The sequence below is a fragment of the Aquarana catesbeiana genome, linkage group LG01 (assembly GCF_042186555.1).
Source record: "Aquarana catesbeiana isolate 2022-GZ linkage group LG01, ASM4218655v1, whole genome shotgun sequence".
Classification (NCBI taxonomy): Eukaryota; Metazoa; Chordata; class Amphibia; order Anura; family Ranidae; genus Aquarana; species Aquarana catesbeiana.
Window position 1 is genome coordinate 952017525 of NC_133324.1, and position 27200 is coordinate 952044724.

The window sequence follows — 27200 nt, forward strand, 5'->3', positions numbered from 1 at the left end:
TACGTTTTTACTTTTTATTTTTGGAGGTGATTAATTTTGGTGTAGGGTTTATTAAGAGTAATTTATTTCATCAGATTTTTTTTTCTTAAAATGTAATTCAATTTTTCATTTAATTTTTTTTTTTGCACAAGAACAGATTCAGTATACTTAATTTTAATAGTAGGCTTCAGAAAACCCTAAAAACATAACAACAAAACCACCCAGATTTGGCTTTCCTATTGACTTCAATGCATTTTATCAAAATGCCAAAACTTTGCCGAAAACTCCCGATTTTCTCTGAAATCCCAAGAAAGTTAAAGCTCTCAAATTTGGTTATCCCCAGTCTTTAAAAAAAAAGGATTTAATTTAGTCGCCATACCTTCAGCCTTGATCTTGAGCCCTGAAAAATCTGCAATGTGCCCCTTGGTGCCTGGCTCCAGGCAGAGATCATTCTCATAGAGGGAGGGAGGTTGCATGTTGCAGTAGCGTGAGACCATGCCTGGAGCACAGTGAAAAACCTGCTGAATATGACGGAAATACATTTTTTTTCCCAGAAAATTTTTCTTTAATAGAGTATCTGTGGATGTATCTGATAAGGTCCATAAGGTGTGTAGACAGGAACAGAAGGAGCTCTGGGCAACCAGCCAACAGGCTGAGCTGGGAGGAAATCTCTTCTGTCAGCCTATAAATACAGGAGGGAGAGGAGGAGATCTCAGCAGAGAACTTTCCTTCTCACTCCACAACAGCCGACCTGCCAATTACTCAGACACCATGAGGTGGTCCCGGACACTTCTGCTGCTGGCCGCCCTTCTCTACAGCATCACCTACACCCAAGGTAAGTCATGGAGATTGTACAATGACAATGCTCAATACATGGCTGGAGTATGACGGGCTCACCTGAAGTAAGCCGACTCTAGAAACTGCTCCCAACCTCCAAATGAACAGCTAAAATGTAACTTAATACATTAGAAATGTTTATCTATCTATCTATCTATCTATCTATCTATCTATCTATCTATCTATCTATCTATCTATCTATCTATCTACCTTTCCCATATCTATCTTGCTCATTCATTAGATGTAAGCATAGTCATGATCTATTATATTTGCATTTTCCCCAACTTTTAAGCCCGTATTTGTATTCATATTTACACAAATTTTAACAGTTCTATGTTACATTCTTTTATTTCTCAACCATTCATCTACGTTGTTCATAAATCAAAAAGGCAATATATTGTTTTCCACTTTTGCTCTGTAATTTACTCTTTCTTTCTTTCTTTCTTTCTTTCTTTCTTTCTATCTATATCCTCTATTTCGGTCTAATCGATAGAAAAAGAAAGAAAAAAAGAAAGAAAGAGCACATAGAGATGGATATATATATGTGTATTTTCTTTCTTTCTTTCTTTCTTTCTTTCTTTCTTTCTTTCTTTCTTTCTTTCTTTCTTTCTTTCTTTCTTTCTTTCTTTCTTTCTTTTTTTTTTCTTTCTTTCTTTCTTTCTCAGAAATAGAGGATAGGGATAGATTGATGGAAAGAAAGAAAGAAAGAAAGAAAGAAAGAAAGAAAGAAAGAAAGAAAGAAAGAAAGAAAGAAAGAAAGAAAGAAAGAAAGAAAGAAAGAGCACATATATATCCATCTCTATGTGTTCCTTCTTTCTTTCTTTCTTTCTTTCTTTCTTTCTTTCTTTCTTTCTTTCTTTCTTTCTTTCTTTCTTTCTTTCTTTCTCTCTCTCTCTCTCTCTCTCTTTCTCTCTCTCTTTCTCTCTCTCTCTTTCTTTCTTTCTCTTTCTTTCTTTCTTTCTTTCTTTCTTTCTTTCTTTGTTTCTCTCTCTCTCTCTCTCTCTCTCTTTCTTTCTTTCTTTCTTTCTTTCTTTCTTTCTTTCTTTCTCCTCTATTTCTGTCTAATCGGTAGAGAAAGAAAGGAAGAAAGAAAGAGCACATAGAGGTGGATGTATATGTGTTCTTTCTTTCTTTCTTTCTTTCTTTCTTTCTTTCTTTCTTTCTTTCTTTCTTTCTTTCTTTCTTTCTTTCTTTCTCAGAAATGGAGGATAGGGATAGATAGAAGGAAAGAAAGATCACATTGAGATGAATATATACAGTATGTGTGATATCTTTCTTTCTTTCTCAATTAGACAGAATTAGAGGAAAGGGATAGATAGATATAAAGACTTCTGGCCATAAAAGGAATATTAATTTTAAAAAAGTTTATTTTTATAATTAAAATGAATATCCATGAAGAACCGGAAAAAGACATTTTATTTCATCCCTCATACACCCCCAACATTTCTACAAAAGAGTAATGTAATCTAGTTTGCAAATGTGCAGAAAAATGTCTTCTATCTATCTATCTATATCTATCTATCTATCTATCTATCTATCTATCTATCTATCTATCTATCTATCTATCTATCTATCTATCTATCTATCTATCTATCTATCTATCTCTCTCTCTCTCTCTCTCTCTCTCTCTCTCTATCTATCTATCTCTGTAAAGATCAATCAGTATAACTGGAGTAGGCTAGAAACAATATATTTTTATATCCATGAAGAACTGGCAAAAGACATTTAATTCCTCAAACAATGTAATCTAATTTGCAAATTTGCAGTAAAATGTCTCCCACCTGACCTGAAATGTAGTGAATTATATAGAACCCAAACTTTGGGGCGGATTTGCTTCAACTGGAAAGTGCACAATCTGGTGTAGCTGTGCATGGTAACCAATCAGCTTCTAACTTCAGCTTGTCAATTAAATGCTGTCAAAAAAGAAACTGGAAGCTGATTGGCTACCGTGCACAGCTGCACCAGATTTTGCACTCTCCAGTTTTTGTGAATCAACCCCAAAGTCACTTTGCCATTAAGTTGGGTATTTGAGATTGCATGCAGGATAAAATCAATTTTTTTCTGCAAGTTTTAAACGTGAAGTTCCTTATGTTGGTCCTTGATGGACATTCGACGGAATAACTCTAGAGCAGTGGTTATCAACTTGCAAGGGAAAGGGGGCCTCAAATTCAGCCCTTTATGTCTCAAAAGGGCTGAACGTAATATTAATTTCATGTAATGCTACAGAAAACTGAGACTGAGACTGAAGACTTACTGGAGGAAATACTCAGAGATTGTTGTATTAGAGAGGTTGGAGACCAAATTCATGTTATAAGACAATGTTCCTCTACTCCAGTCCTTAAGTACCCCCCAACAGGTCACGTTTTCAGGATTTCCCTCAGATGAAACAGCTGTGGTAATCACTAAGGCAGTGACACTGATCAAATCACCTGTGCAAAATAATGGAAAGCCTGAAAAAATGATCTGTCTTGAGGACTGGAGTCGAGAAACATTGTTATAGGAGACCATCAGAGATTAGGGACATGTTGCCCGAGACCACTGGACTTTACTACAGTTAAGGGGCCCTTTATAAATCAATACTCCTAGTACTGACTGCGAGGGTCCAAGGGATGCACCCCCAACACCAAAGGGCCATATGTGGCCCTCAGGCCACATGTTGGGCACCAGATCTCTAGAGGTATCTGAGGTAGGGCTGCCACCTCATCCCTCTAAACTCGAACACATAATAATTACACGGGTTCTGTGGCTGATTAAGGTGGTAATTAAACTCATTTGGTGCTTTATCTGCATTAAATTAGCCTCAGATCCTGTGTAATTCATGTGTGTTTGGGTTTAAAGGGATGAAGTGGCAACCTTAATCTGAGGGTTGTAATATTCTAGATAGGGTGCACAGCCAATTTCTCCTTATAATTAACAGCTACATCATTATTATTTTTTTACAGTCTTATGCCCCGTACACACGGTCAGACTTTGTTCGGACATTCCGACAACAAAATCCTAGGTCACACAAGTTGTCGGAAAATCCGACCGTTCTAAACGCGGTGAGGAAAAACACGTACGTCGGGCCTATAAACGGGGCAGTGGCCAATAGCTTTCATCTCTTTATTTATTCTGAGCATGCGTGGCACTTTGTCCGTCGGATTTGTGTACACACGATCGGAATTTCCGACAACGGATTTTGTTGTCGGAAAATTTTATAGCAAGCTCTCAAACTTTGTGTGTCGGAAAATCCGATGAAAAATGTTTGATGGAGCCCACACACGGTCGGAATTTCCGACAACAAGGTCCTATCACACATTTTCCATCGGAAAATCCGACCGTGTGTACGGGGCATAACAACCAAAATGTTTTAATTGATTTCTTTTGGAATGTGATAAATGAGCTTGTCATTAGTTTGTGCGTGTTCCTCTTTGGTAATATTTATGTACTCAATTGGATGTAGAGAGAGCTAATGATACCTTAGCATGAAGCAACCAGTCAGCATTTACTTTTTGGTTGTCTAAGCCAGTGGTTCTCAACCAGGTCCTCAAGTACCCTCAAGTAGCCATGTTTGCAGGTTTTCCTTTGTCTTGTACAGGTGCTTTAAATTCAATTGTATTTAAGAGAAATTCCAAAATCATGGCCTGTTGGGGGTACTTGACGGCTGAGGTTGATAACCACCGGTCTAAGCCATAAATGGGGTTGATTTACTAATACTGGAATGTGTAAAATGTGCATAGTAGGCAAACATCTTCTAACTTCAGCTTGTTCAGTTAAGCTTAAACCAATAAACCTGGAAGCTGATTGGTTTCTATGCAGAGCTGCACCAGGTTTTGCACTCTCCAGTTTTAGTAAATCAACCCCATTGCGTAGGAGTCAATGTGTGAGGTTGAGGTGAACCTTATTGGAGAGGATTGCCTGTGGCAGCTAAATTCATGGAGGGTTCCTTGGTAGGAAGCCCCCTCAGAAGGATGGTGGCTGTGTAGGTGGGTGAGGACCACCGTGAGAGAAGGTCTCAGGACTATAGCTCATTAACAATCCTGAGTTTATTCATTCAAGTTACAACATTTAACCAATGCCATTCAGGATTCTCCTCATTCTTCAGGGCTAAAATGGAATGTTTTATGGAAGGTGTTGGGTGGAACCAAGGTTGGTTGGATGGCTAAGAGTGAAGCTGTAGAGTCACACCTCTCCACTCAACAACTCACACTGAGCATGCTGTCCAAGTCCTGAAGAAGAGTAACCCCAAAACACATAAGGGTTGATTTACTAAAACTAAAGAGCGCAAAATCTGGTGCTGCTGTGCATGGGAGCCAATCAGCTTCTAACTTCTGCTTGTTCAGTTAAACTTTGACCAAAAAAAACTTGGAAGCTGATCTATGCACAGCTGCACCAGATTTTGCACTCTCCGGGTTTAGTAAATCAATCCCATTGATTGTATGTTTAATTTGAACCAATAAACTCAGAACTGGTGATGACCTAAATTCTTGAGACCTTCTTTCATGGTGTTCCTCGCCCACCAACACCCACCGGAGTCATAAAAAGTCACTCATAATTGGTTTTCCTACAGCTTACTGTCATTGCTCTTTAGCATGAGCCTGAAGCTCCTGGATGCGCCTTGCCCATCATTGAGTCTCACTCCTCTTGCTGCATTCTCCTTCACGTGAGAAGCCACTATAACAATAGTGTGTGGTTGGAGCTGCAAAGTGCAGAAATCTCACTCCCCAAAAAAAATTTACTTAAGGAGTAGAGGGGGGTTCACTTTGCAGAGTGAAAGTTCACTGAGTTTAGTAAATATCGTAAAGGTGTTTCTACTTTGATTACCCAATCATGTGTTAGAGAATTTTAAAAATAATTGGATTTCTTTTTTTTCTGTTGCACGTGATTGAAAGACTGATGTGTACAGAGCTTTACCTTATTCAATTATAAGCAAACAGTCTTTACTCCTTTAAGCATAGTACACATCATTATGACAGCTCCGGTCTGAACCACTGTAATAACAATCCAATGTTAGTACAGCAATCTCCCCCGATGAGGTGCTGTGTTCTGACAGGGGGATGCCCCACCAGAACCAAGAACGCTCTGATCCGCGTTTTCAGCCCTTGCATTCACACTAGCAACACACTAGAGGGTGCTAAACTTGTACTCTTCCGATGGCTAGTTCTTTGGGCAATCAACTCCTGAGCTTGGTAACCATTTATCTCAATCTTGAGTACATGCGACACATGGAGTATATTGTATATACTATACAGTGCTGGGACAGGTTCATCCAGCACCCAGGGTGAGGAGGACATAGAACTGTGTCCCTCTCCCCCACTGCTAATGCATGTTAGAGAATGGGTTTACTGCCTTGTGCCCATTCTCTACCCGCTTTGCCCCGGTTGCCCATGGTTTTCATGCACATGCATGGCCAATTGCTTGCTTTCTGGCAGTTAGAAGGCAGTTGTGTATGTACAATACGTTTTTCATATCAGCTATGGTTGGAGCATGGGGTGACAGCAGACCCGGAGCGTGCAGTGAGGGGGCACCCCCTCTCTACCACTACTACCTGAGCGGCTGCTAGACATGAGCAATCCGTTTTGTAACAAATCGAAATTTGGCCGAATATTGCATCTTTCGGACATTCGGATGCATCAATAAAAAAATAACGAATTTCAACTAATTCGAAAGAAATTATAGCGGATATAACGAATGAATTCGACACGATTCGGTAATTCGTTAAAGATCTAATGAAACAAAAGGTCAACTCAAAGTAAATCTTACAGTCCAATCGGCTGATTCATTTTGTGCTGGAGGTTGGATTACTGGCAAAGTGCATTCCTGAGAAGTGAGTGAGAAGGGTGCTGTATTGTATTTGAGCAGAGGAGAAGAGATATTGTCATTGTGTGTGATAATGGATTCAATGAACAAACGACTTTCCAAACTTCGAATCATTATCACGAATCAATATACATACATAATTATCGAATTTCAACTAATACAAAAGAAATTATAGCGGATATAACGAATGAATTCGACATGATTCGAGATTCAGTATAACGAATAACGCCACTCTACAGAAATAACGAATTATCCGAAAACGAATTTACGTAACATAACGAATATAAAAGAACGAAATTATGTATTTTACGAATGACAACGAACCGAAACTAAATAAAATTTTCCGTTGTGCACAAGTCTAGCGGCTGCCCTTCTTGCGCACCCTTTGCCCCAGCCCATTATACTACATATACATTATACAGTATATACTGTATATATTAATAATTAGTACCGCCGGATTGTTTGTAAGACAAATTATATATTAATAATTGATCGTGGTGTCTTTTGATCTTGGAATTTTTGGTCCTCTTTTGATGGAATTGTGATCATCTACTGTATATATAAGAGGTTACCAACATGGCTCTCTAGTCTACAGTCTCTATGTATCTGCTCACTTACTGAAGGCTAGGTAGCTGTATGTGCTTACCTGCTTAGCTCCTGGGCAGTGGTGGCCCATCCATAGGGGGCGCACGCCCCCCCCAATCCATGAGTTCGGCCCCCTAATCTACATGAGCCTGAGGCTCTAATTGGCTTCAAAAAAGGGTGGGCTCGGTGCACCCCGACGTCACCCACTTGTGTGACAATAGCGAATCAATATTCGCTGTTGTCTTCCTGATTCTCCTTCTGGCCAATCAGGAAGCAGTTCTTGAGACCCGATTGGCCCGGGAGTCTTAGGACTCCCAGGCCAATCGGGTCTCAGTCAGGACCCACTTCTTGTTTGGCCTGGATGAGAGGTGATGGCCCCGGAGCAAGGAGCTGCAGCCTGGATCTACAGTATGTCTGCCTGATCTGCCTCCTTCCTAAGGTAAGGAGGCCTCTGATCGCTGCTGCATTCCCATCCTTATCCCATGGGGGGGTTGGCATTTGTTTGCCCCCCAAAAAAATATTGAGCACTAGCCGCTACTGCTCCTGGGATACCCCCAGTTTACACGCTCTTAGGCCCAGTTTTAAAGTGTAACGACACAGTATCAATGTGATCATATGAGATACTATACTATGATGGATACCTTCTATTTATCCCTCCCGAGGAAGTGGATTGGGTCCAGTATATGTTCCTATATATCAGTAATCACATACCAGCCATCTTGATATATTGACTTATCCTTTCATAAAGGAGACATTCATGGGCCCAAGTTGGATGTTTACATGTATTTTTATGTGTATGGTTATTGACCATGTTCTAATGCATGTATGGTGTATTTAAGCATTCCTTTTTCATGCCCTATCATGCCTTCTTATAGACCAGGGGCCACCAAACTTTATAATTAAAGGGCCTGATTACTGTCCCTTAGACTCTAGAAGGGGCCGGGCTGTGGCCAATGAGAGTAGAAAATGTCCCAGCGTCAGTGGGAGTAGACAATGTCTCAGACTTGGTGGTCAGTAGAAGGAGAAATATCTCCCCAATGTTGGTATTAGTTGGAGGAATAGTACCTCATCGTTGGCATCAGTGGAAGGAATAGTGCCCAATCATTGGTATTAGTTGGAGAAATAGTGCCCCATCGTTGGTGTCAGTGGGAGGAATAGTACCCCATCGTTTGTGTCAGTGGGAGGAATAATGCCCTAGTCATTGTGTCAGTGGAAGGAATAGTGGCCCATCCGTTGGTGTCAGTGGGAGGAATAGTGCCCCAACATTGGTGTCAGTAGGAGAAATATTGCCCCATTGTTGGTGTCAGTGGAAGGAATAATGCCCTATTCATGGTGTCAGTGGAAGGGATAGTGGCCCATTGTTTTATGTCAGTGGGAGGAATAGTGCCCCATCGTTGGTGTCAGTGGGAGGAATAGTGCCCCATCATTGGTGTCAGTGAAAGGAATAATGCCCTATTCATGGTGTCAGTGGAAGGAATAGTGGCCCATCATTGGTGTCAGTGGGAGGAATAATGCCCTATTCATGAGGTCAGTGGAAGGAATAGTGGCCCATCGTTTTATGTCAGTGGGAGGAATAGTGCCCCATCGTTGGTGTCAGTGGGAGGAATAGTGCCCCATCATTGGTGTCAGTGAAAGGAATAATGCCCTATTCATGGTGTCAGTGGAAGGAATAGTGGCCCATCCGTTGGTGTCAGTGGGAGGGATAGTGCCCCATCGTTGGTGTCAGTGGGAGGAATAGTGCCCCATCATTGGTGTCAGTGGGAGGAATAATGCCCTATTTATGGTGTCAGTGGAAGGAATAGTGGCCCATCGTTGGTGTCAGTGGGAGGAAAAGTGCCCCATCATTGGTATCAGTGGGAGGAATAGTAACCCATCATTGGTATCAGTGGAGAGAATAGTGCCTCATATCAGTGTGAGTACCAGAGCCTCATATCAGTGGTAGAAAAGGGCTCGATAAAGACAAGTAAAGGGCCTCTGGGCCACAGTTTGTAGACCACGGCTATAGAAGGTGCAATATCTGCAAACTGCAGCATAAAAAAAGCATTATCCAAAAAAAAACATCCTGGGAGAAAACTGTACTAGTGAAAGGACAACAGAACACAGACCCCCAAATTAAATGTTGCCCTGGCCATAATATGTATTGTTCAATCATGCCCTGCGTTCCTGCTGCAACGTATCAGCATTTTCCACTCTGCGATCCCAGAATAAAACTGGGAACCAGTGACACGGTTCCAACATAGAAATATTGTTGATTTTTCTTGATAAGAAACAGATATTCTAGAAGAAGTGTGTGAACTGTACAAGGCCCGGTGTTATATCATAAAGTTTATTAATTGTGTCAGCGATAAAATTCACAGACGGGGAGTCTCCTTATGTTTTTATGTTGCTGTAATAATAAGAGCAGGTGCAATGATATAAAGCGTTACCCCTGTAGCTGGTAGTAGCTGGTTCTTTCCAAATAGTATAAAGGCTGCCCTCCACCACAAGCACCTCTCCAGCTCCAATAAATCAGTCTGGGGGATGTATTGCTTGTGGAACTTTTAACAGGAGAAGGATTAGGGCGCAGGATACTCCAAATACCTTCTCCTTAGGTACAATAATTTTCAGTTCGCGCTTTTCAGTTCGTTCCTGAACGGCCGTTCGTCATCCAGACATGTTGCGGAATCAGAGGAGATAACGTGTTATTTATTATTGGCCTTGGAGTTATTGCTTTGACATTGATATTTTGGTTGAATAATAATGATTTGATTTGGTATATTTTCTATATTTTTGGATGCATAGAATGCACTTTTTGGTTAAGTTCTATTGGCAGATATCATGTCTAATTTTATTTATTTATTTTTTTTATGCACAATAAAAAAAATGTGTAAAATAATACTTGGCTATGCGTTTTACTTCAAATGACAGTTTGCGAGTCGGCAGTTACATTATAAAAAAATACAATGTAAAATTAACAAGGGACACCAACATAGTTGTATCTTTGATCTTAAAAACTACGGGATAATGGTATTGTGGTAACCAAATAAAAAAAAAAAAAAAGCATAATAATATTATTCTTGATATCACTAAAAAAAAAAAAGCCTTTGAAAATTCATTTGCAATAACTCCATCAGTATCACCAGCAAAGCAGCTTCATTATCATCCCATTAAAGAAGAAGAGAATAGTGCGCTGCATTTCCAGATTTCATAATTTGCCGCGTCACGAATGTTAATTCTCCATTACAAACACTAGCTTACAAGACCGGCCGCTTCCGGCTCCTCCTTGCTTCCCAGCATGCCTGTTTGTACTTTGGACTTTTGTCCGACGGACTTGTGTACACACGCTCGGAAAATCCGGCAACAGACATTTGTCCGCGGAAAATTTGAAAACTTGCCATCCAACATTTGTCTGAGGAAAATCCGGCAACAATTGTCCGATGAATTACCGCCAACAGCCTGTCATCGAACATTTCCCATCGGAAAGTCCGGTCGTGTGTACGGGGCTCTACACAGTCCATGGGCTGCCTAAGGGCAGCAGCTCATCAGGTTTTGAAATCCTCTTGGGGAGAAAGAACTCAGCTCTCCCATGCTTCAGACTATTTATCACCATTCCAGCCCCCTTCTGGACACTCCTCTCCAGAGATTGGCTGGAGCACGATAAGTATTCAGGTTGGTTATTTAAAGAGACAGAGGAAAGCAATTGATCTTCTACCCTGTGAAGCCCTGAACAGACCCGGATGAACAATCACTGCTCCCTTGATTACAGAAGGAGCCAAAAGCTAAATTTACCTGGGTTGAGGTGCATTTATCGGCAACAATAGGGTGAGGAGGCGTTATTTTGCTTTCTCACCACCTATCTCTAGACTATGAATCACGATCCGAACACAGGAGTTGTTTTTTTTTTTTTTTTTATATATAACAAACATGTCTATACTTACCTACTCTGTGCTCTGCAGTGGCTGCAAACCTCCTTTTTTGGTGTCCCCAAGCTGGCCCCTCCTCTTTGTCCAGTGCCCCCAATGGGAAGCAGCTTCCCATGGGGGGGGGCACTTGTGTGTGCTCCCTCCTGAGCCCCGCTGCTGCATCCATTGACACAGACAGTGGGACTCGGCCCCTCCCCCCCCCCCCTGCTCCTATGTCACTAGCTTTGATTGACAGCAGCAGGAGCCAATGGATCCCGGTGCCCCAGCAAAGCCAGCAAGATGAGAGATGCAGATGTACAGAGCGCTGGATCGAATGAGGGCTCAGGTAAGTAAAAGTGGGGGTGGGGGGGAGATGCTGATGCCTAAATATTTGTTACCTTACCCACTGCAGCCTGGGAAGGATTTAGCCCCTTCCCGAGCAGGCCATTTTTTGCAATACGGCACTGCGTCGTTTTAACTGACAATTGACCTCCTTTTTTTCCCACAAATAAAGCTTTCTTTTGGTGGTATTTGATCACCTCTGCGGTTTTTATTTTTTGTGCTATAAACAAAAAAAAAACAATATTTTTTACTTTTTGTTATAATAAATATCCAAAAAAAAAAAAATTAAAAAAAAATGAATTTCTTCATCAGTTTAGGCTGATATGTATTCTTCTACATATTTTTGGTAAAAAAAAAAAATCGCAATAAGCGTATATTGATTGGTTTGAGCAAAAGATATAGTGTCTACAAAATAGGGGATAGATATATGGCATCTTTACTATATATTTTTTTTTTTATTATTAGTAATAGTGGCGATCAGCAATTTTTAGCAGGACTGCGACATTGCGGCGGACACTTTTGACACTTTTTTGGGACCATTGACATTTATACGGCGATCAGTGCTATAAAAATGCACATATTATGTAAACTGTCGGCGCTATATAAATCCTGTATAATAATAATAATAATAATAATAATAATATTACTATATAAATGACACTGGCAGTGAAGAGGGTTAACACTAGGGGGCGATCAAGGGGTTAATTGTGTTCCCTAGGGAGGTGTTTCTAACTGTGGGGGGGAGGGGGACTGACTGAGGAGGAGAGAGATCACTGTTCCTGATCACTAGGAACAGCAGATCTCTCTCTACTCCCCTGTCAGAACGGGGATCTGCTTGTTTACATTGACAGATCCTGGTTCTGGATTTCTGAGGAGCAGTCGCGGCTGCCGGCCACGCGCATCAGCTCCGTTGTCGTCGCCCCCTATATCTCTTAAGGCGCCCAACGTACACCTACGGCGATTTGCAGAGCCGTGCCAACCTGCCGCAGTATTATGACGGCAAGCAGTTAATGCAAGGAATGTGTTAAGTTAAAAAAAATGCTTAGGCTTTAGTGTCACTTTAAATCCTGACCCCTCATTTCTTTCAAGAGTCCCACTAGGACAAAAAGTCAAGAAAAATCTTCTAAACAGGGTCACGGGTAAAAAAAATAAAAATAAAGTTAGAAGGTTTATTTTTACATTATTGCATACCGCATTAAGGTAAAAAAAAAAACCTTCAGTGTGCCCCCCCTCCCCCCGGGCCCCCCTTATACTTACCCGGCCCCGATCTCGATCCAGCGTTGTGCCCGGGAGCAGCAGCTCCCCACTCTCTCTTCTCTCACAGGACATGGAGGAAGAAGCAGGAGCCGGTGAGCGGAGTGGGGGGGGGGGGCAGGGACTGTGTCAATGGTTACACATAGCACGGCATTCGAACACTTGCTACGGGGCACTCGGAAAGGGGAAGCAGCCAGGAGCACCAGCAGGGGGACCCCAGAAGGACCATTACACAAAGCATGTAAGTATGACCTGTTTGTTATTTAACCCCCTCCCGGCCGCCATATAGTAAAATGTCAGACTCAAGGTGGCTCCCTCATTCTGGGGCGACGTCATATGATGTCGTCCCACTCTTGTCGCAATTGCGCGCCCACAGGGGGGGAGGGGGGGGGCGCAGCCTGGAAGTCGTGGTGCGCTGTGTCCCTGGGACACGGCGCATCACTGATCTTGGTAAAGAGCCGATGACGAGGCTTTCCACCCATGTGATCAGCTGTGTCCAATTACAGCTGATCACATGTCCACAATGAAATGCCGGTTATCGGCTCTCCTTGCCTCACACTGACAGCGTGTGAGGAGAGCCAATCAGCAGCATTTCCTCACAGAGTGGGATCAGAGCCCTGATTATCAGTGCAGCCCCAACAGTGCCAGCCAGCAGTGATGCCAATCAGTGCGCATTAGTGATGCCAGTCAGTGCAGCCTTTCAGTGACCATCAGTGCCTGCCCATCAGTGCCACCAATGTGTGCCCATCAGTGCCACCTATCCTTGCCACTTATCAGTACCCATCAGTCCCTCCTATTAGTGTGCATCAATGCTGCATACAAGTGCCACCTATCAGTGCCCATCAGTGCTGCATATTAGTGCCTCCCCATCAGTGCCCGCTCATCAGTGCATATCAGCGCCACCAATCAGTGCCACCTATCAGTGTCCATCAGTGCCACCTATTAGTGCCCATTAGTGCCACCCTTCCGTGCCGCCTATCAGTGCCAATCAATGCCACCTCTTAGTGCCGATCAGTGCTACATACCAGTGCAGCCTATCAGTGCTGCATATTAGTGCCTCCCCATCAGTGCCCATTGGTGCCCCCTCAATTTGTGCCCATCAGTGCCACCTATCCGTGCCTCCTGTCAGTACCCATCAGTGCCACCTATCCGTGCCTCCTATCAGTACCCATCAGTGCCACCTACCAGTGTCCATCAGTGCTGCATATTAGTGCCTCCCCATCAGTGCCCCCTCATCAGTGCCTATCAGTGCCACCAATCAGTGCTGCCTATCAGTGTCCATCAGTGCCACCTATTAGTGCCCATCAGTGCCACCTTTCCGTGCCGCCTATCAGTGCCCATCAGTGCCACCTCATAGTGCCAATCAGTGCTGCATACCAGTGCCACCTATCAGTGCTGCATATTAGTGCCTCCCCATTAGTGCCCATTGGTGCCCCCTCATCAGTGTCCATCAGTGCCAATCAGTGTAGCCTCATGAGCACACATCAGGAAAGAAGAAAAATTACTTATTTACAAAATTCTATAACAAAAAAATAAAAACGTATTTTTTTCAACATTTTCTGTCTTTTTTCTTTTTTTTTGCACAAATAAAAACCCCGGTCTTGATTAAATACCACCAAAAGAAAGCTTTATCTGTTTCATGAAACTGAAACATCTAAAGCTTTCTTTTGGTGGTATTTAATCAAGACCGGGGTTTTTATTTGTGCAAAAAAAAAAGAAAAAAGAGAGAAAATGTTGAAAAAAATAAGTGTTTATTTTTTTGTTATAAAATGTTGTAAATAAGTAATCAGTTTAATTTTTCTTCTTTCCTGATGTGTGCTCATGAGGCTGCACTGATGGGCACTGATGAGGCCGCACCGATGGGCACTGATGGGGAGGCACTGATATACAGCACTGATGGGCACTAATAGGTGGCACTGATGGGCACTAATAGGTGGCACTGATGGGCACTGACAGGCAGCACGGATAGGTGGCACTGATGAGCAGGCACTGATAAAAAATACTAAAAATGTAGTTTGGGTACAGTGTAGCATGACCGCTCAATTGACATTCAAAGTGTGAGCGATGAAAGCTGAAACTTGGTGAAAGTGCCCGGTATTGAAGTGGTTAAAAAAAATATACATTTACAATCACCTTGTGACCCCTCTGCAATCTTTAAAAAAAAAAAAAGAGAAAATGACAAAATGCTACAAAAAAAATCAGAATGTTGGAGTCTGTTTGTAAAGATGAAATTAATATTTTACTTTTTTTTTTTTTCTGGGAGGTATGACGCGTATTACGGTACATTTGTTTTAGAATTAGAACGCAACATATTATGTTTCACTTTAAGTATCACCTGTCATCGCCTGTGCTCTTCATAGTCACATAGCAATTTTCTAGCGATTTCAACCAGCTGTCAGCTATTAGAAGGGCCATTAGTAGAATGACCCAAGAAGGATCGAGGCGTTGGGGAAACCAATTCTTTCTATTGAAGCTAATGGAGGGACATGACACAAGAAGGGGATCACTTTCACTCTCACTACTTTCTGTCTCAGTGAAAATCGGGCAAATGGAGGGGTGAATCTTCTCTGTGGGGGACACAAAAAACCTGACAAAGAGTCTTTCCCTTTTCAACTCAACTTAACCTAAAAAAAAAAAAAAAAAAAAAAAAAAAAAATTTTGATTTTAGCCACTTTTGAACATAAGAGATACAAAAAAGATGCAAAAAAAAAAAAAATTGTTTCCAGTTGCATAGCAAGAAAATGCTCAAACCGAAAAAAAGCCTTTTTTTTCATTTACAAATAACTGTCTTGATTTGTACCAGAAAAATCATTTTATTGTTTCCTTAACCCTTCTGCAGCCAGAGCTATTGTTTTTTTTTTCTTCTGAAAGGAAAAACTAAGTAAAATGGTTGATATGAGTGCAACTGTTTATCACAGATTTTCAGAAAAAAAAAACATTAAAAATAAATTTAGTGCATGCAAACACAATATAATACCCATTTTTTTTTTTAAATAAAATATAAAAGACAAGGAAATAGATACCACCAAACACGTCAACACTTAAAATTTAGCACATCTGCGAAATGGCAAAAAAATGGCAAAAAAACAATGGTACCCAAATCTCCATTTCCTTTACAGCCCATCCATTTAGATTTGGTAGCTTAGCTCTGAGGAAGGGGGTGCGCCCCCCCCCCCCTGAAATGCGTCAGCTTTATACCCCTTGATGTGAAACGGCATATGTGTGTCCGCACTGCTCAACATAGTTTGGTTTCATGGCTCACTTTGCGAGTACCCACTTCTTATTGATTTTTTTTATTGAATACATTTTTTTTGGGTAACGCACTAGGTGCACGCGCCTTCCATTCTGTTTTTGTTTTTTTGTTTGTTTGTTTTTTTTTTTAGAGTTAACAATGAATGATTGCCCTAGAATTATTGCTCTCACTTTTGGTGTGCATGGTGATCCCTAATAGGTGTAATGCCGTTGTCGTTTTCATATGCGGGTGCATCTAACACGCTTTGTGCATGTCTTTAAGGGTGAGGGTGGTTTTCTATTTATTGTATTAGACTTTCTTTACTTTTTTTTTTTTTTTTTTTTTTCTTACTTAACTTTTTGCTATCACAACGGGGTTGAGAAGACCCCAATGTGATAACATAGGTGACAGGTTCTCTTTCAGGAGACATCAGGGGTTTATTAGATCCTAATGTCTCCTCTGCACTCTTTTAACCACTTAAGGACCAGAAGATTTTCCCCTTAATGACCAGGCCATTTTTTGCGATACGGCACTGCGTCGCTTTAACTGACAATTGCGCGGTCGTCCCACGCTGTACCCAAAAAAAAATGGATGTCCTTTTTTTCCCCACAAATAGAGCTTTCTTTTGGTGGTATTTGATCACCTCTGCGGTTTTTAATATTTTGTGCTATAAACAAACATTGAAAGTCCCGCGTCGTAAACGCGCTGGCTTCTCGACCGGGCTTCTCAGCTCTTCTCGGCTCATTCATTGCATAACTGACAGCAGTGTAGCCATTGGCTCCTGCTGCTGTCAATCAAATCAATGACACGGCGAGCCGGAGGCGGGGCCGAGTGATACAGCCACCGACTGTATCACTGTATCACGGGAGCGCGCCCGCAAGCTAACCCTCTTGGGAGAGCGCTTCCCAGAACGGGGGTTAGCTGATGCGGGGAGGAGCCGAGACAGCCGCCGAGGGACCCCAGAAGACGAGGATCGGGGCCACTCTGTGCAAAACGAGATGCGCAGTGGAGGTATATATGACATGTTTGTTATTTTTTTTTTTTAAAAGGAACCTTTACATCCCCTTTAAGTATGTAAACAGTAAATAAGGGAGGACAGACAATATTGGCCCCATAAAGAATAAGGAAGGACATCTGGTTACAAAGGATGGGGAGATGGCGAAGGTATTAAATTTATTCTTCTCCTCAGTCTTCATGAGGGAATCGGGGGGCTTCAGTAACCAAAATTGCAATTGTTATCCTCATGACACATCACAGGAAGCACCTCCATGGTTAACAGAGGACGGAATTAAAATAACTTGGGAAACTTAACATTAATAAATCACCAGGACCAGATGGCTTGCACCCGAGGGTACTTAGGGAACTCAGTCAAGTAATTGCCAGACCATTGTTCCTAATTTTTACTGACAGTCTACTAACTGGAATGGTACCAGCTGATTGGAGAAAAGCCAATGTAGAACCAATATTTAAAAAGGGCCCAAAATACATCCCTTGGAATTACAGACCAGTTAGCCTAACATCAATAGTATGCAAGCTCTTGGAGGGGATGATAAGGGACTATATACAAGATTTTAGTAATGAGAACGGTATCATTAACAGTAATCAGAATGGATTCATGAAGAATCATTCTTGCCAAACCAATCTAATAACCTTCTATAAGGAGGTGAGTTGCCATCCAGATAAAGGAAGGCCCGTAGACGTGGTGTATCTGGAATTTGCAAAAGCATTTGACACAGTTCCCCATAAACGTTTACTGTATAAAATAAGGTCCGTTGGCATGGACCATAGAGTGAGTACATGGATTGAAAACTGGCTACAAGGGCGAGTTCAGAGGGTGGTGATAATTGTCAGGGATGGGTAGTGGGGTTCCCCAGGGTTCTGTGCTGGGACCAATCCTATTTAATTTGTTCATAAACGATCTGGAGGATGGGATAAACACTTCAATCTCTGTATTTGTGGACAATACTAAGCTAAGCAGGGCAATAACTTCTCCGCAGGATGTGGAAACCTTGCAAAGAGAACTGAACAAATGAATGGGGTGGGCAATTACATGGCAAATGAGGTTCAATGTAGAAAAATGTAAAATAATGCATTTGGATTGCAAAAATATGAATTCAATCTATACACTGGGGGGAGAACCTCTGGGGGAATCTAGGATGGAAAAGGACCTGGGGGTCCTAGTAGATGATAGGCTCAGCAATGCCAAGCTGCTGCTAGCAAAGCAAACAGAATATTGGCATTAAAAAGGGGATTAACTCCAGAGATAAAATGATAATTCTCCCGCTCTACAAGACTCTGGTCCGGCCGCACCTGGAGTATGCTGTCCAGTTCTGGGCACCAGTCCTCAGGAAGGATGTACTGGAAATGGAACAAATAGTACAAAGTAGGGCAACAAAGCTAATAAAGGGTCTGGAGGATATTAGTTATGAGGAAAGGTTGTGAGCACTGAACTTATTCTCTCTGGAGAAGAGACGCTTGAGAAAGAATATGATTTCAATGTACAAATACCGTACTGGTGACCTCACAATAGGGATAAAACTTTTTTGCGGAAGGGAGTTTAACAAGACTCGTGGCCACTCATTAAAATTAGAAGAAAAAAGGTGTAACCTTAAACTAAGCAGAGGGTTCTTTACTGTAAGAGCGGCAAGGATGTGGAATTCCCTTCCACAGGCGGTGGTCTCAGCGGGGAGCATTGATAGCTTCAAGAAACTATTAGATAATCACCTGAATGACCACAACATACAGGGATATACAATGTAATACTGACATATAATCACACACATAGGTTGGACTTGATGGACTTGTGTCTTTTTTCAACCTCACCTACTATGTAACTATGTAATATGATTTCAATGTACAAATCTCGTACTGGTGACCCCACAATAGGGATAAAACTTTTTCGCGGAAGGGAGTTTAACAAGACTCGTGGCCACTCATTAAAATTAGAAGAAAAGAGGTTTAACCTTAAACTACGTAGAGGGTTCTTTTCTGTAAGAGCGGCAAGGATGTGGAATTCCCTTCCACAGGCGGTGGTCTCAGCGGGGAGCATTGATAGTTTCAAAAAACTGCACCTGAACGACCGCAACATACAGGGAAATACAATGCAATACTGACATATAATCACACACATAGGTTGGACTTGATGGACTTTTTTCAACTTCACTATGTAACTATATATTATCAAACGTTCTTTTACTCTTCTGCACCTCACCTGTGAAAATAAACGCCTTCCAGAAAAAAAAAAACGGGTCAAAGTTAGGCTGGTAAAACCAAGCAACTTTTTCTTCCATTGAATGCTGCAAAGCAAGCGATAGAAATGTTATAGCAAACAGTGCAGAAATCTCGGGTGTTTCAAATATTGATTAATTATGTGTGAGCACGCTATTTGGCTCCAACTCCGGCATAGAAAATGTAAACCTCAACTTCTGATAAATCTTTTCCCATGCTTTATAATCCAGCAGTGCCGCCCCAGAAAGAAATGTAATCTATTCGAGATACAGCCAGAAAAAGAGAACTGGGACATGGAGCAGTTCACAAATTACCGCCAAACATTAGTAAGCAAAAAAGGACAACCAAACCGGAATTTACAGAGAACGATCTGATCTGATTCACAATGATATGGTAGATAGATTCTTCGGACCACCAGTAAAGATGAGAAGTCCAAGGAGGGATCAGTGAACTTTACTGAATTTTAGGTTCCGAATCCGAAAAACATTGAAGCCATATAGAGCTGAATGTTAAAAACCAGTGAGATCAATGTAGCTCCCTCCTAGTATTGGATGTTAGGTAAATGTTTTTTGCCCCTCTGTAGTCATTGGAGAACCTATTGGGCTGTTCTAGATCTCACAGTCTGTTGATCTAATTGTTTCCACCTGCATTCTGGAGGCTTCCAGAACATAGAGGGCTAGGGAAAGTCCAATAGACAACCTGAATGTTTACTGTGCTTCAGCCAATCCCTGGGGAGGTGTGCCCAGTAGTTGGCTGGTGGAGAACATAAATAGTCTGTGGTCTGGAACAGCTGGCGGGTCTAGTCGTGCTGAGGAAGCTTCCAGCTTCAGGGGCTGTTGCCCCTTTGAGGCAATCCCGTTGAAGTCTGCCAAGGTCCCAACTATAGCAGAGCTGGGGGGGGCCTATTTGTAATTACGTCGGGAGCCAAGGATTTGGTTTAGAGTGCCTGATAGGGGCTGGGAGGTGTGCAGTTGCCATGGGATATTGTAAGTGCGGATCCAAGCTCAAGAATCTAGTGACTGTGTGCTGTTCTACTTTTGGGGTGCCAGCAGGAGCCCTTTCTCTGAGATTGCTCCTACAGGGTCTTAGTTCTGGCCTTCCCCTGGGTTACTGGTTTAACCACCTCAATCCCAGGCACTGTCACCCCCTTCCTGCCCAGGCCATTTTTCAGCTTTCAGCACTGTCACACTTTGAATGACAATTGTGCGGTCATGCTACACTGTACCCATGTGAAATTTTTACCAGTTTTTCACACAAATAGAACTTTCCTTTGGTGGTATTTAATCACTTCTGGGTTTTTTTATTTTCTCCTATAAAAAAAAAAAAAAAAAATTTGAAAAAAAAGTTTTTCTTAGTTTCTCTCAGTAAATTTTTTAAATAAGTATTTTTTCTCCTTCACTGATGGGCGCTGATGAGACGGCACTTATGGGCACTGATTAGGTGGCACTGATGAGGAGGCACGAATATGCCGCACTTATGGGCACTGATAGGTGGCACTAATATGTGGCACTGATGAGCACTGATAGGCGGCACTGATGGGTGGCACTGGTGGGCACCGGGCACAGATAGGAGGCACTGGTGGGCATAGATAGGTGGCACTGGTAGGCACAAATAGGCGGCACTGGTGGGCACAGATAGGTGGCACAGATCGGCGGCACTGATGGGCATTGAATGGGTGGCATTGATGGGCAGCAGTGATGAGCATTGATGGCCAGCACTGACTGGCATCATTGATGGCCACTGATTGCTGGCACTTTTGTGCACAGATTGGTGCCAAGTGTGGGCACTGATTGCTGGCAGTGGCATTGCTGGCATTACTGGAACTTAATTGTAAACAGGGCACTGATGATCAGTGCCCTGATTACATCCCTAGATGTCCTTTGTAAGGAGATGCCACTGATCGGCTCTACCATCCTCACACTCTGTCAGTGTGGGGCGAGGAGAGCCGATTACCGGCATCTCCGTATTTTCATGTGATCGGCTGTGATTGGACACAGCCGATCACATGGTTAAAGAGCCACGGGCTGCGGCCTAGCAACATGGTGCTGCCACGATCGCTGCACTGCGTGACCCCAGGAACTCGCAAGAGCGGTCGTTCTGGAGGGCCGTCATATGACTTCCACCCAGAATGAGAGCCGTGCCGCCAAGTCGTCATTTGACGGCTGGCGGGCGGGAAGAGGTTAACCAGTAGCCGACTGCCTACCGCATATATACTGTGGCAGGTCGGCTCTACTTGAGGAAAATCATGTGAATTTGTTCAATAGCCACTGGGGGGGGGGTCGCGTGCGTCCCACCAGAGCCGCGATCGCACGCTGATTGGCCACAGGGGGAACTCCCTACAGAGATAGAACAGCGGTCTGCAATGTAAACAAGGCAGACCGCCATGCTTTCAGACATAGACACTGTGATCTTGTGTTCCTGCTAATCAGGAACTGTGTCCATGCAGTGAGCCCACCCCCCCCCCCCCACAATTAGGGAACACACTTAACCCTTTGATCGCCCCTGATATTAACCCCTTCCCTGCCAGTGTCATTTATACAGTGACAGTGCATATTTTTAGCACTGATCACTGTAATAATGTCACTGGTCCCCAAAAAGTATCAAAAGCTGGGTGTACGATCTGTCCACCACAATGTCGCAGTTCCGCTAAAAATCGCTGATCACCGCCATTATAAGTTAAAAAAAAAAAAAATGCCATAAATCTATTCCCTATTTTGTAGACGCTATGACTTTTGCGCAAACCAATCAATATACGCTTATTGGGATTTTTTTTTACCAAAAATATGTAGCAGAATACATATTGGCCTAAAATGATGAAGAAATCAGATTTTTTATTTTTTTTTATTGGAAATGTTTTATAGCAGAAAGTAAAAAACATTGTTTTCTTTTTTCAAAATTGTCGCTGTTTTTTGTTTATCGCGCAAAAAAAAAAAAAAAAATACGCAGAGGTGATCAAATACAACCAAAAGAAAGCTCTATTTGTGGGAAAAAAAAACATAAATTTTATTTGGGTACAGCGTCGCACGACTGCGCAATTGTCAGTTAAAGTAACACAGTGCCGTATCGCAAAAAATGGCCTGGTCAGGAAGGGGGTAGAACCTTCCAAGGCTGAAGTGGTTGAAGACTGCTAAAAGAAATTGCACCCAGTAAAGTGTGCCCAAATTAGTGGCGGCTGGTGGTATATTTTTTTTTTGGGGGGGGGGGGGTCGGCAAACAATACACCCACAGCCGCCATATATATGTGTATGTATATATACACATACATACCAAGGAAAGACTTTTGGAATACCGAGCCTACAAATATTTTTCATTCTCACAAGAAAAAAAAAAAAAAGAGAGAATAATAAATAAATTTGACAATTAAATTGCTTCCAGTAGAACAAATTCTTTATTCAGACTAATATAATCATTTCCAGAGCCAAGTAAATGCCTAGGATTTTCTTTTTCCTTTTTATCCATGAAAATTAGCTGTACGTTTTAAAGGTAGAAAAGTACATATAAACAGGGGTAGAGTTGGAGTATATTAAAAAGAATTAAAGTAATACAGTGCCTTGCAAAAGTATTCACCTCCCTTGGCTTTTTACCTATTTTGTTACATTACAGCCTTTAGTTCGAAGCTTTTTTTAATCTGAATTATATGTGATGGATCAGAACACAATAGTCTAAGTTGGTGAAGTAAAATTAGAAAAATATATACATAAAACTATTTGTCAGAAATAAAAAACTGATAATTGACATGTGTGTATGTATTCACCCCCCTTTGTTATGAAGCCCATAAAAAGCTCTGGTGCAACCAATTACTTTCAGAGGTCACATAATAAGTGAAATGATGACCACCTGTGTGCAATCTAAGTGTCACATGATCTGTCATTACATAGACACACCTTTTTCAAAGGCCCCAGAGGCTGCAACACCTAAGCAAGAGGCACCACTAACCAAACACTGCCATGAAGACCAAGGAACTCTCCAAACAAGTAAGGGACAATGATGTTGAGAAGTACAAGTCAGGGTTAGGTTATAAAAAATATCCAAATCTTTGATGATCCCTAGGAGCACCATCAAATCTATCATAACCAAATGGAAAGAACATGGCACAACAGCAAACCTGCCAAGAGACGGCCGCACACCAAAACTCACGGACCGGGCAAGGAGGGCATTAATCAGAGAGGCAGCACAGAGACCTAAGGTAACCCTGGAGGAGCTGCAGAGTTCCACAGCAGAGACTGGAGTATCTGTACATAGGACGACAATAAGCCGTACGCTCCATAGAGTTGGGCTTTATGGCAGAGTGGCCAGAAGAAAGACATTACTTTCAGCAAAAAACAAAATGACACGTTTTGAGTTTGTGAAAAGGCATGTGGGAGACTCCCAAAATGTATGGAGGAAGGTGCTCTGGTCTGATGAGACTACAATTGAACTTTTTGGCCATCAAAGAAAGCGGTATGTCTGGTGCAAACCCAACACATCACATCACCCAAAGAACACCATCCCATTGCCATCCCATGTGGGGATGTTTTTCAGCAGTCGGGACTGGGAAACTGGTCAGAGTTGATGGAAAGATGGATGGTTATAAATACAGGGATATTCTTGAGCAAAACCTTTACCACTCTGTGTGTGATTTGAGGCTAGGATGGAGGTTCACCTTCCAGCAGGACAATGACCCCAAACACACTGCTAAAGCAACACTTGAGTAGTTTAAGGGGAAACATGTAAATGTGTTGGAATGGCCTAGTCAAAGCCCAGACCTCAATCCAATAGAAAATCTGTGGTCAGACTTAAAGATTGCTGTTCACAAGCACAAACCATCCAACTTGAAGGATCTGGAGCAGTTTTGCAAGGAGGAATGGGCAAAAATCCCAGTGGTAAGATGTGGCAAGCTCATAGAGACTTATCCAAAGTGACTTGGAGCTGTGATATCCGCAAAAGGTGGCTCTACAAAGTATCGACTTTAGGGGGGTGAATAGTTATGCACATTGACTTTTCTGTTTTTTTGTCCTATTTGTTGTTTGCTTCACAATAAAAAAAAAAAACATCTTCAAAGTTGTGGGCATGTTCTGTAAATTAAATGATGCAAATCCTCAAACAATCCATGTTAATTCCAGGTTGTGAGGCAACAAAACACGAAAAATGCCAAGGGGGGTGAATACTTTTGCAAGGCACTGTACATAAGAAGAGGGTATATATAATACTGTGAATTAAAGTGGTATTACACCCAAAACCAAAAATGTATATGTATATATGTATATGTAAAAATATATTGCAGCTTACCAATCACTAGATATGGTAGCTGCATAGTTTTTTGGGGGTTTTTAGGCTTTTTACCTTTATTTTCACCTCCTGATCCTGACACTTCCTGTCTAAGGCTCATTTCACACGGTGCTGACTAGCCGGCTGCGATCAGTTTGCTTGGTAGGGGATCCGTTCGCTGATCCCCCGCTGAGCAGGCAGATGACAGGTCCGTGTCCGCTCCATTTATGCAGAGCAGACACAGCCCAATGTTCTCTATGAGGGGGTCGGATGTAAACGGACCGCCTCTCCGTTTAGACCCAACTGGCATCCGATCTGACCCGCTGGATGGAAAAGGAATGGATCCCCCATCCTTCTGTTTTTTAGCAGATAGGATTGGATGGCAGACACATGTCCATTTACACCCGCCACACCATAGAGGAGGATGAAGGTTCCGATCAGGTCAGCCTTAAAAATGGATAGGTTGACTCAATTGGAACATTCATGTGAAGGGTGCTTTCACATGGGCATTCCATCTGTCTTTTTTTTTTCATCCATTCTTTGACATATGAAAAACAGGTGAATGGATGTAATCAAATGTTCATCCGTTTACATCCATATCTGTTCAAGCAGCAGACATAAACGAATGTAAACAGTTTGTTTTTGCATCCGTTTTTGCATTGATTGTTGGGAGCAAGCACCCGCCAGCATCCTAACAACCAGTGACTCATCCCCGCTGTCAGCATTGGTTGTCAAGGATCCGGCACCCGCTGAGTTCCTAACAACAATGAGTCATCCCCGCTGTTAGCATTGGTTGTTAAAGGGGTTGTAAAGGTTCGCATTTTTTAAAAATAAAAATAACAAACATGTCTAGAATTTCCTGCTCTGTGCACACCTCCTTTTACACGCACATGAACTTTAATAGCATCCCATTCTTAGTCCGTAGGGTTCAATATTGAGTTGGTCCACCCTTTGCAGCTATAACAGCTTCAACTCTTCTGGGAAGGCTGTCCACAAGGTTTAGGAGTGTGTCTATGGGAATGTTTGACCATTCTTCCAGAAGAGCATTTGTGAGGTCAGGCACTGATGTTAAACGAGAAAGCCTGGTTCGCAGTCTCTGCTCTAATTCATGCCAAAGATGTTCTATCAGGTTGAGGTCAGTCAAGTTCCTCCACCCCAAACTCGCTCATCCATGTCTTTATGGACCTTGCTTTGTGCACTGGTGTGCAGTCATGTTGGAACAGGAAGGGGCCATCACCAAACTGTTCCCACAAAGTTGGGAGCATGAAATTGTCCAAAATGTCTTGGTATGCTGACACCTTAAGAGTTCCCTTCACTGGAATTAAGGGGCCAAGCCCAACCCCTGAAAAACAACCCCCACACCATAATCCCCCCTCCACCAAATGATTTGGACCAGTGCACAAAGCAAGGTCCATAAAGACATGGATGAGCGAGTTTGAGGTGGAGGAACTTGTGTGGCCTGCAATATAAGCCCTACCCCCCAAATGAGTCCTGACCTCAATCCAATAGAACACCTTTGGGATGAATTAAAGTGGAAACTTTGAGCCAGGCCTTCTCTTCCAACATCAGTGCCTGACCTCACTAATGCGCGTCTATGAAGAATGGTCAAACATTCCCATAGACACACTCCTAAACCTTGTGGACAGCCTTCCCAGAAGAGTTGAAGCTGTTACAGCTGCAAAGAGTGGGCCACCTCAATATTGAACCGTACGAACCAAGACTGGGATACCATTAAAGTTCATGTGTGTGTAAAGGCAGGTGTCCCAATATTTTTGACAACAGTATTCCACCATTCCGCCTCTGCCTCAGCTTCGCCTGGGATTGAGGTAGTACTAGAACAAAAACAAAAAAAACACATTGTGGCCACTAGGTGTCACTGACAATACAGGGACTATACATATCAGAGAAGATACAGCAAATTTCTTCCTAAGGTTGCTGATGTTTGCCATTAGTAAACAGTTTATTCATAGATAACTGAATAAAATTAGCTACATTTCGCCAGATTAAAGGGGTTCAATCGCCCATGTTCTGGAGCTTCCGAAGCACTTTTAAGGTGCTTTGAAAGCGCTGCCCATTCATTTCAATAGGCAGGGCGGTTTTGCCCCAAACTGCCCCAAAGATGATGCTTGCAGGATTTATCCTAACGTCCTGCAAGCGCACCGCCGTAGTGTAAAAAGTCAAACTGAAATGAATGGGAGGCGGTTTTCAGGCGATTTACAGGCGCTATTTCTAGTGCTAAAATGCCTGAACACTGCCTCAATGTGAAACACATTGCGGGTGCTTTTTTGCCACGCTTTTACTGCATTTTCCATTTCTTTCAACGGGAAGGTGCATTTTTTTTAAACTCCAGTAAAAATTCCAGGATATATCCCATAGTTTGTAGACGTTATAACTTTTTGCGCAAACCAATGAATATACGCTTATTGGAATTTTTTTGTTTTGTTTTTTTTTTTTGCCAAAAATATCAAGCAGAATACATATTGGCCTAAATTGATGAAGACATTTGATGTTTTTAAATTTTTTATTGGATGCATTTTATAGCAGAAATTAAAACACACATATATATATATTTTTAAATTGTTGGTATTTTTTTGTTGTTTATAACACAAAAAAATAAAAACCACAGAGGTGATCAAATACCACCAAAAAAAAGTTCTATTTGTGGGGAAAAAAAGGCCATCAATGTTATTTGGGTACAGAGTCGCACAACCGCGCAATTGTCAAAGTAACGCAGTGAGACTACATTCTTTTTTTTTTTTTTCTTTATTCTTTATTTTATTTTATAAAAGTAACATTGTACAAAAAGGCAAACATGC

General features: G+C 42.1%; 1 protein-coding gene across 1 annotated transcript in view; it reads left to right on the forward strand.

The window, feature by feature from the left end:
• The first annotated feature begins 662 nt into the window (after nucleotides 1-662).
• Nucleotides 663-27200, forward strand: part of LOC141121837 (C-C motif chemokine 19-like) — a 72020-nt gene continuing 45482 nt past the window's right edge. The window contains exon 1 of the mRNA XM_073611557.1: nucleotides 663-814. Within this exon, the coding sequence (XP_073467658.1) occupies nucleotides 751-814 (64 nt within the window). The 5' untranslated portion in view covers nucleotides 663-750. The remainder of the gene's footprint in view (nucleotides 815-27200) is intronic.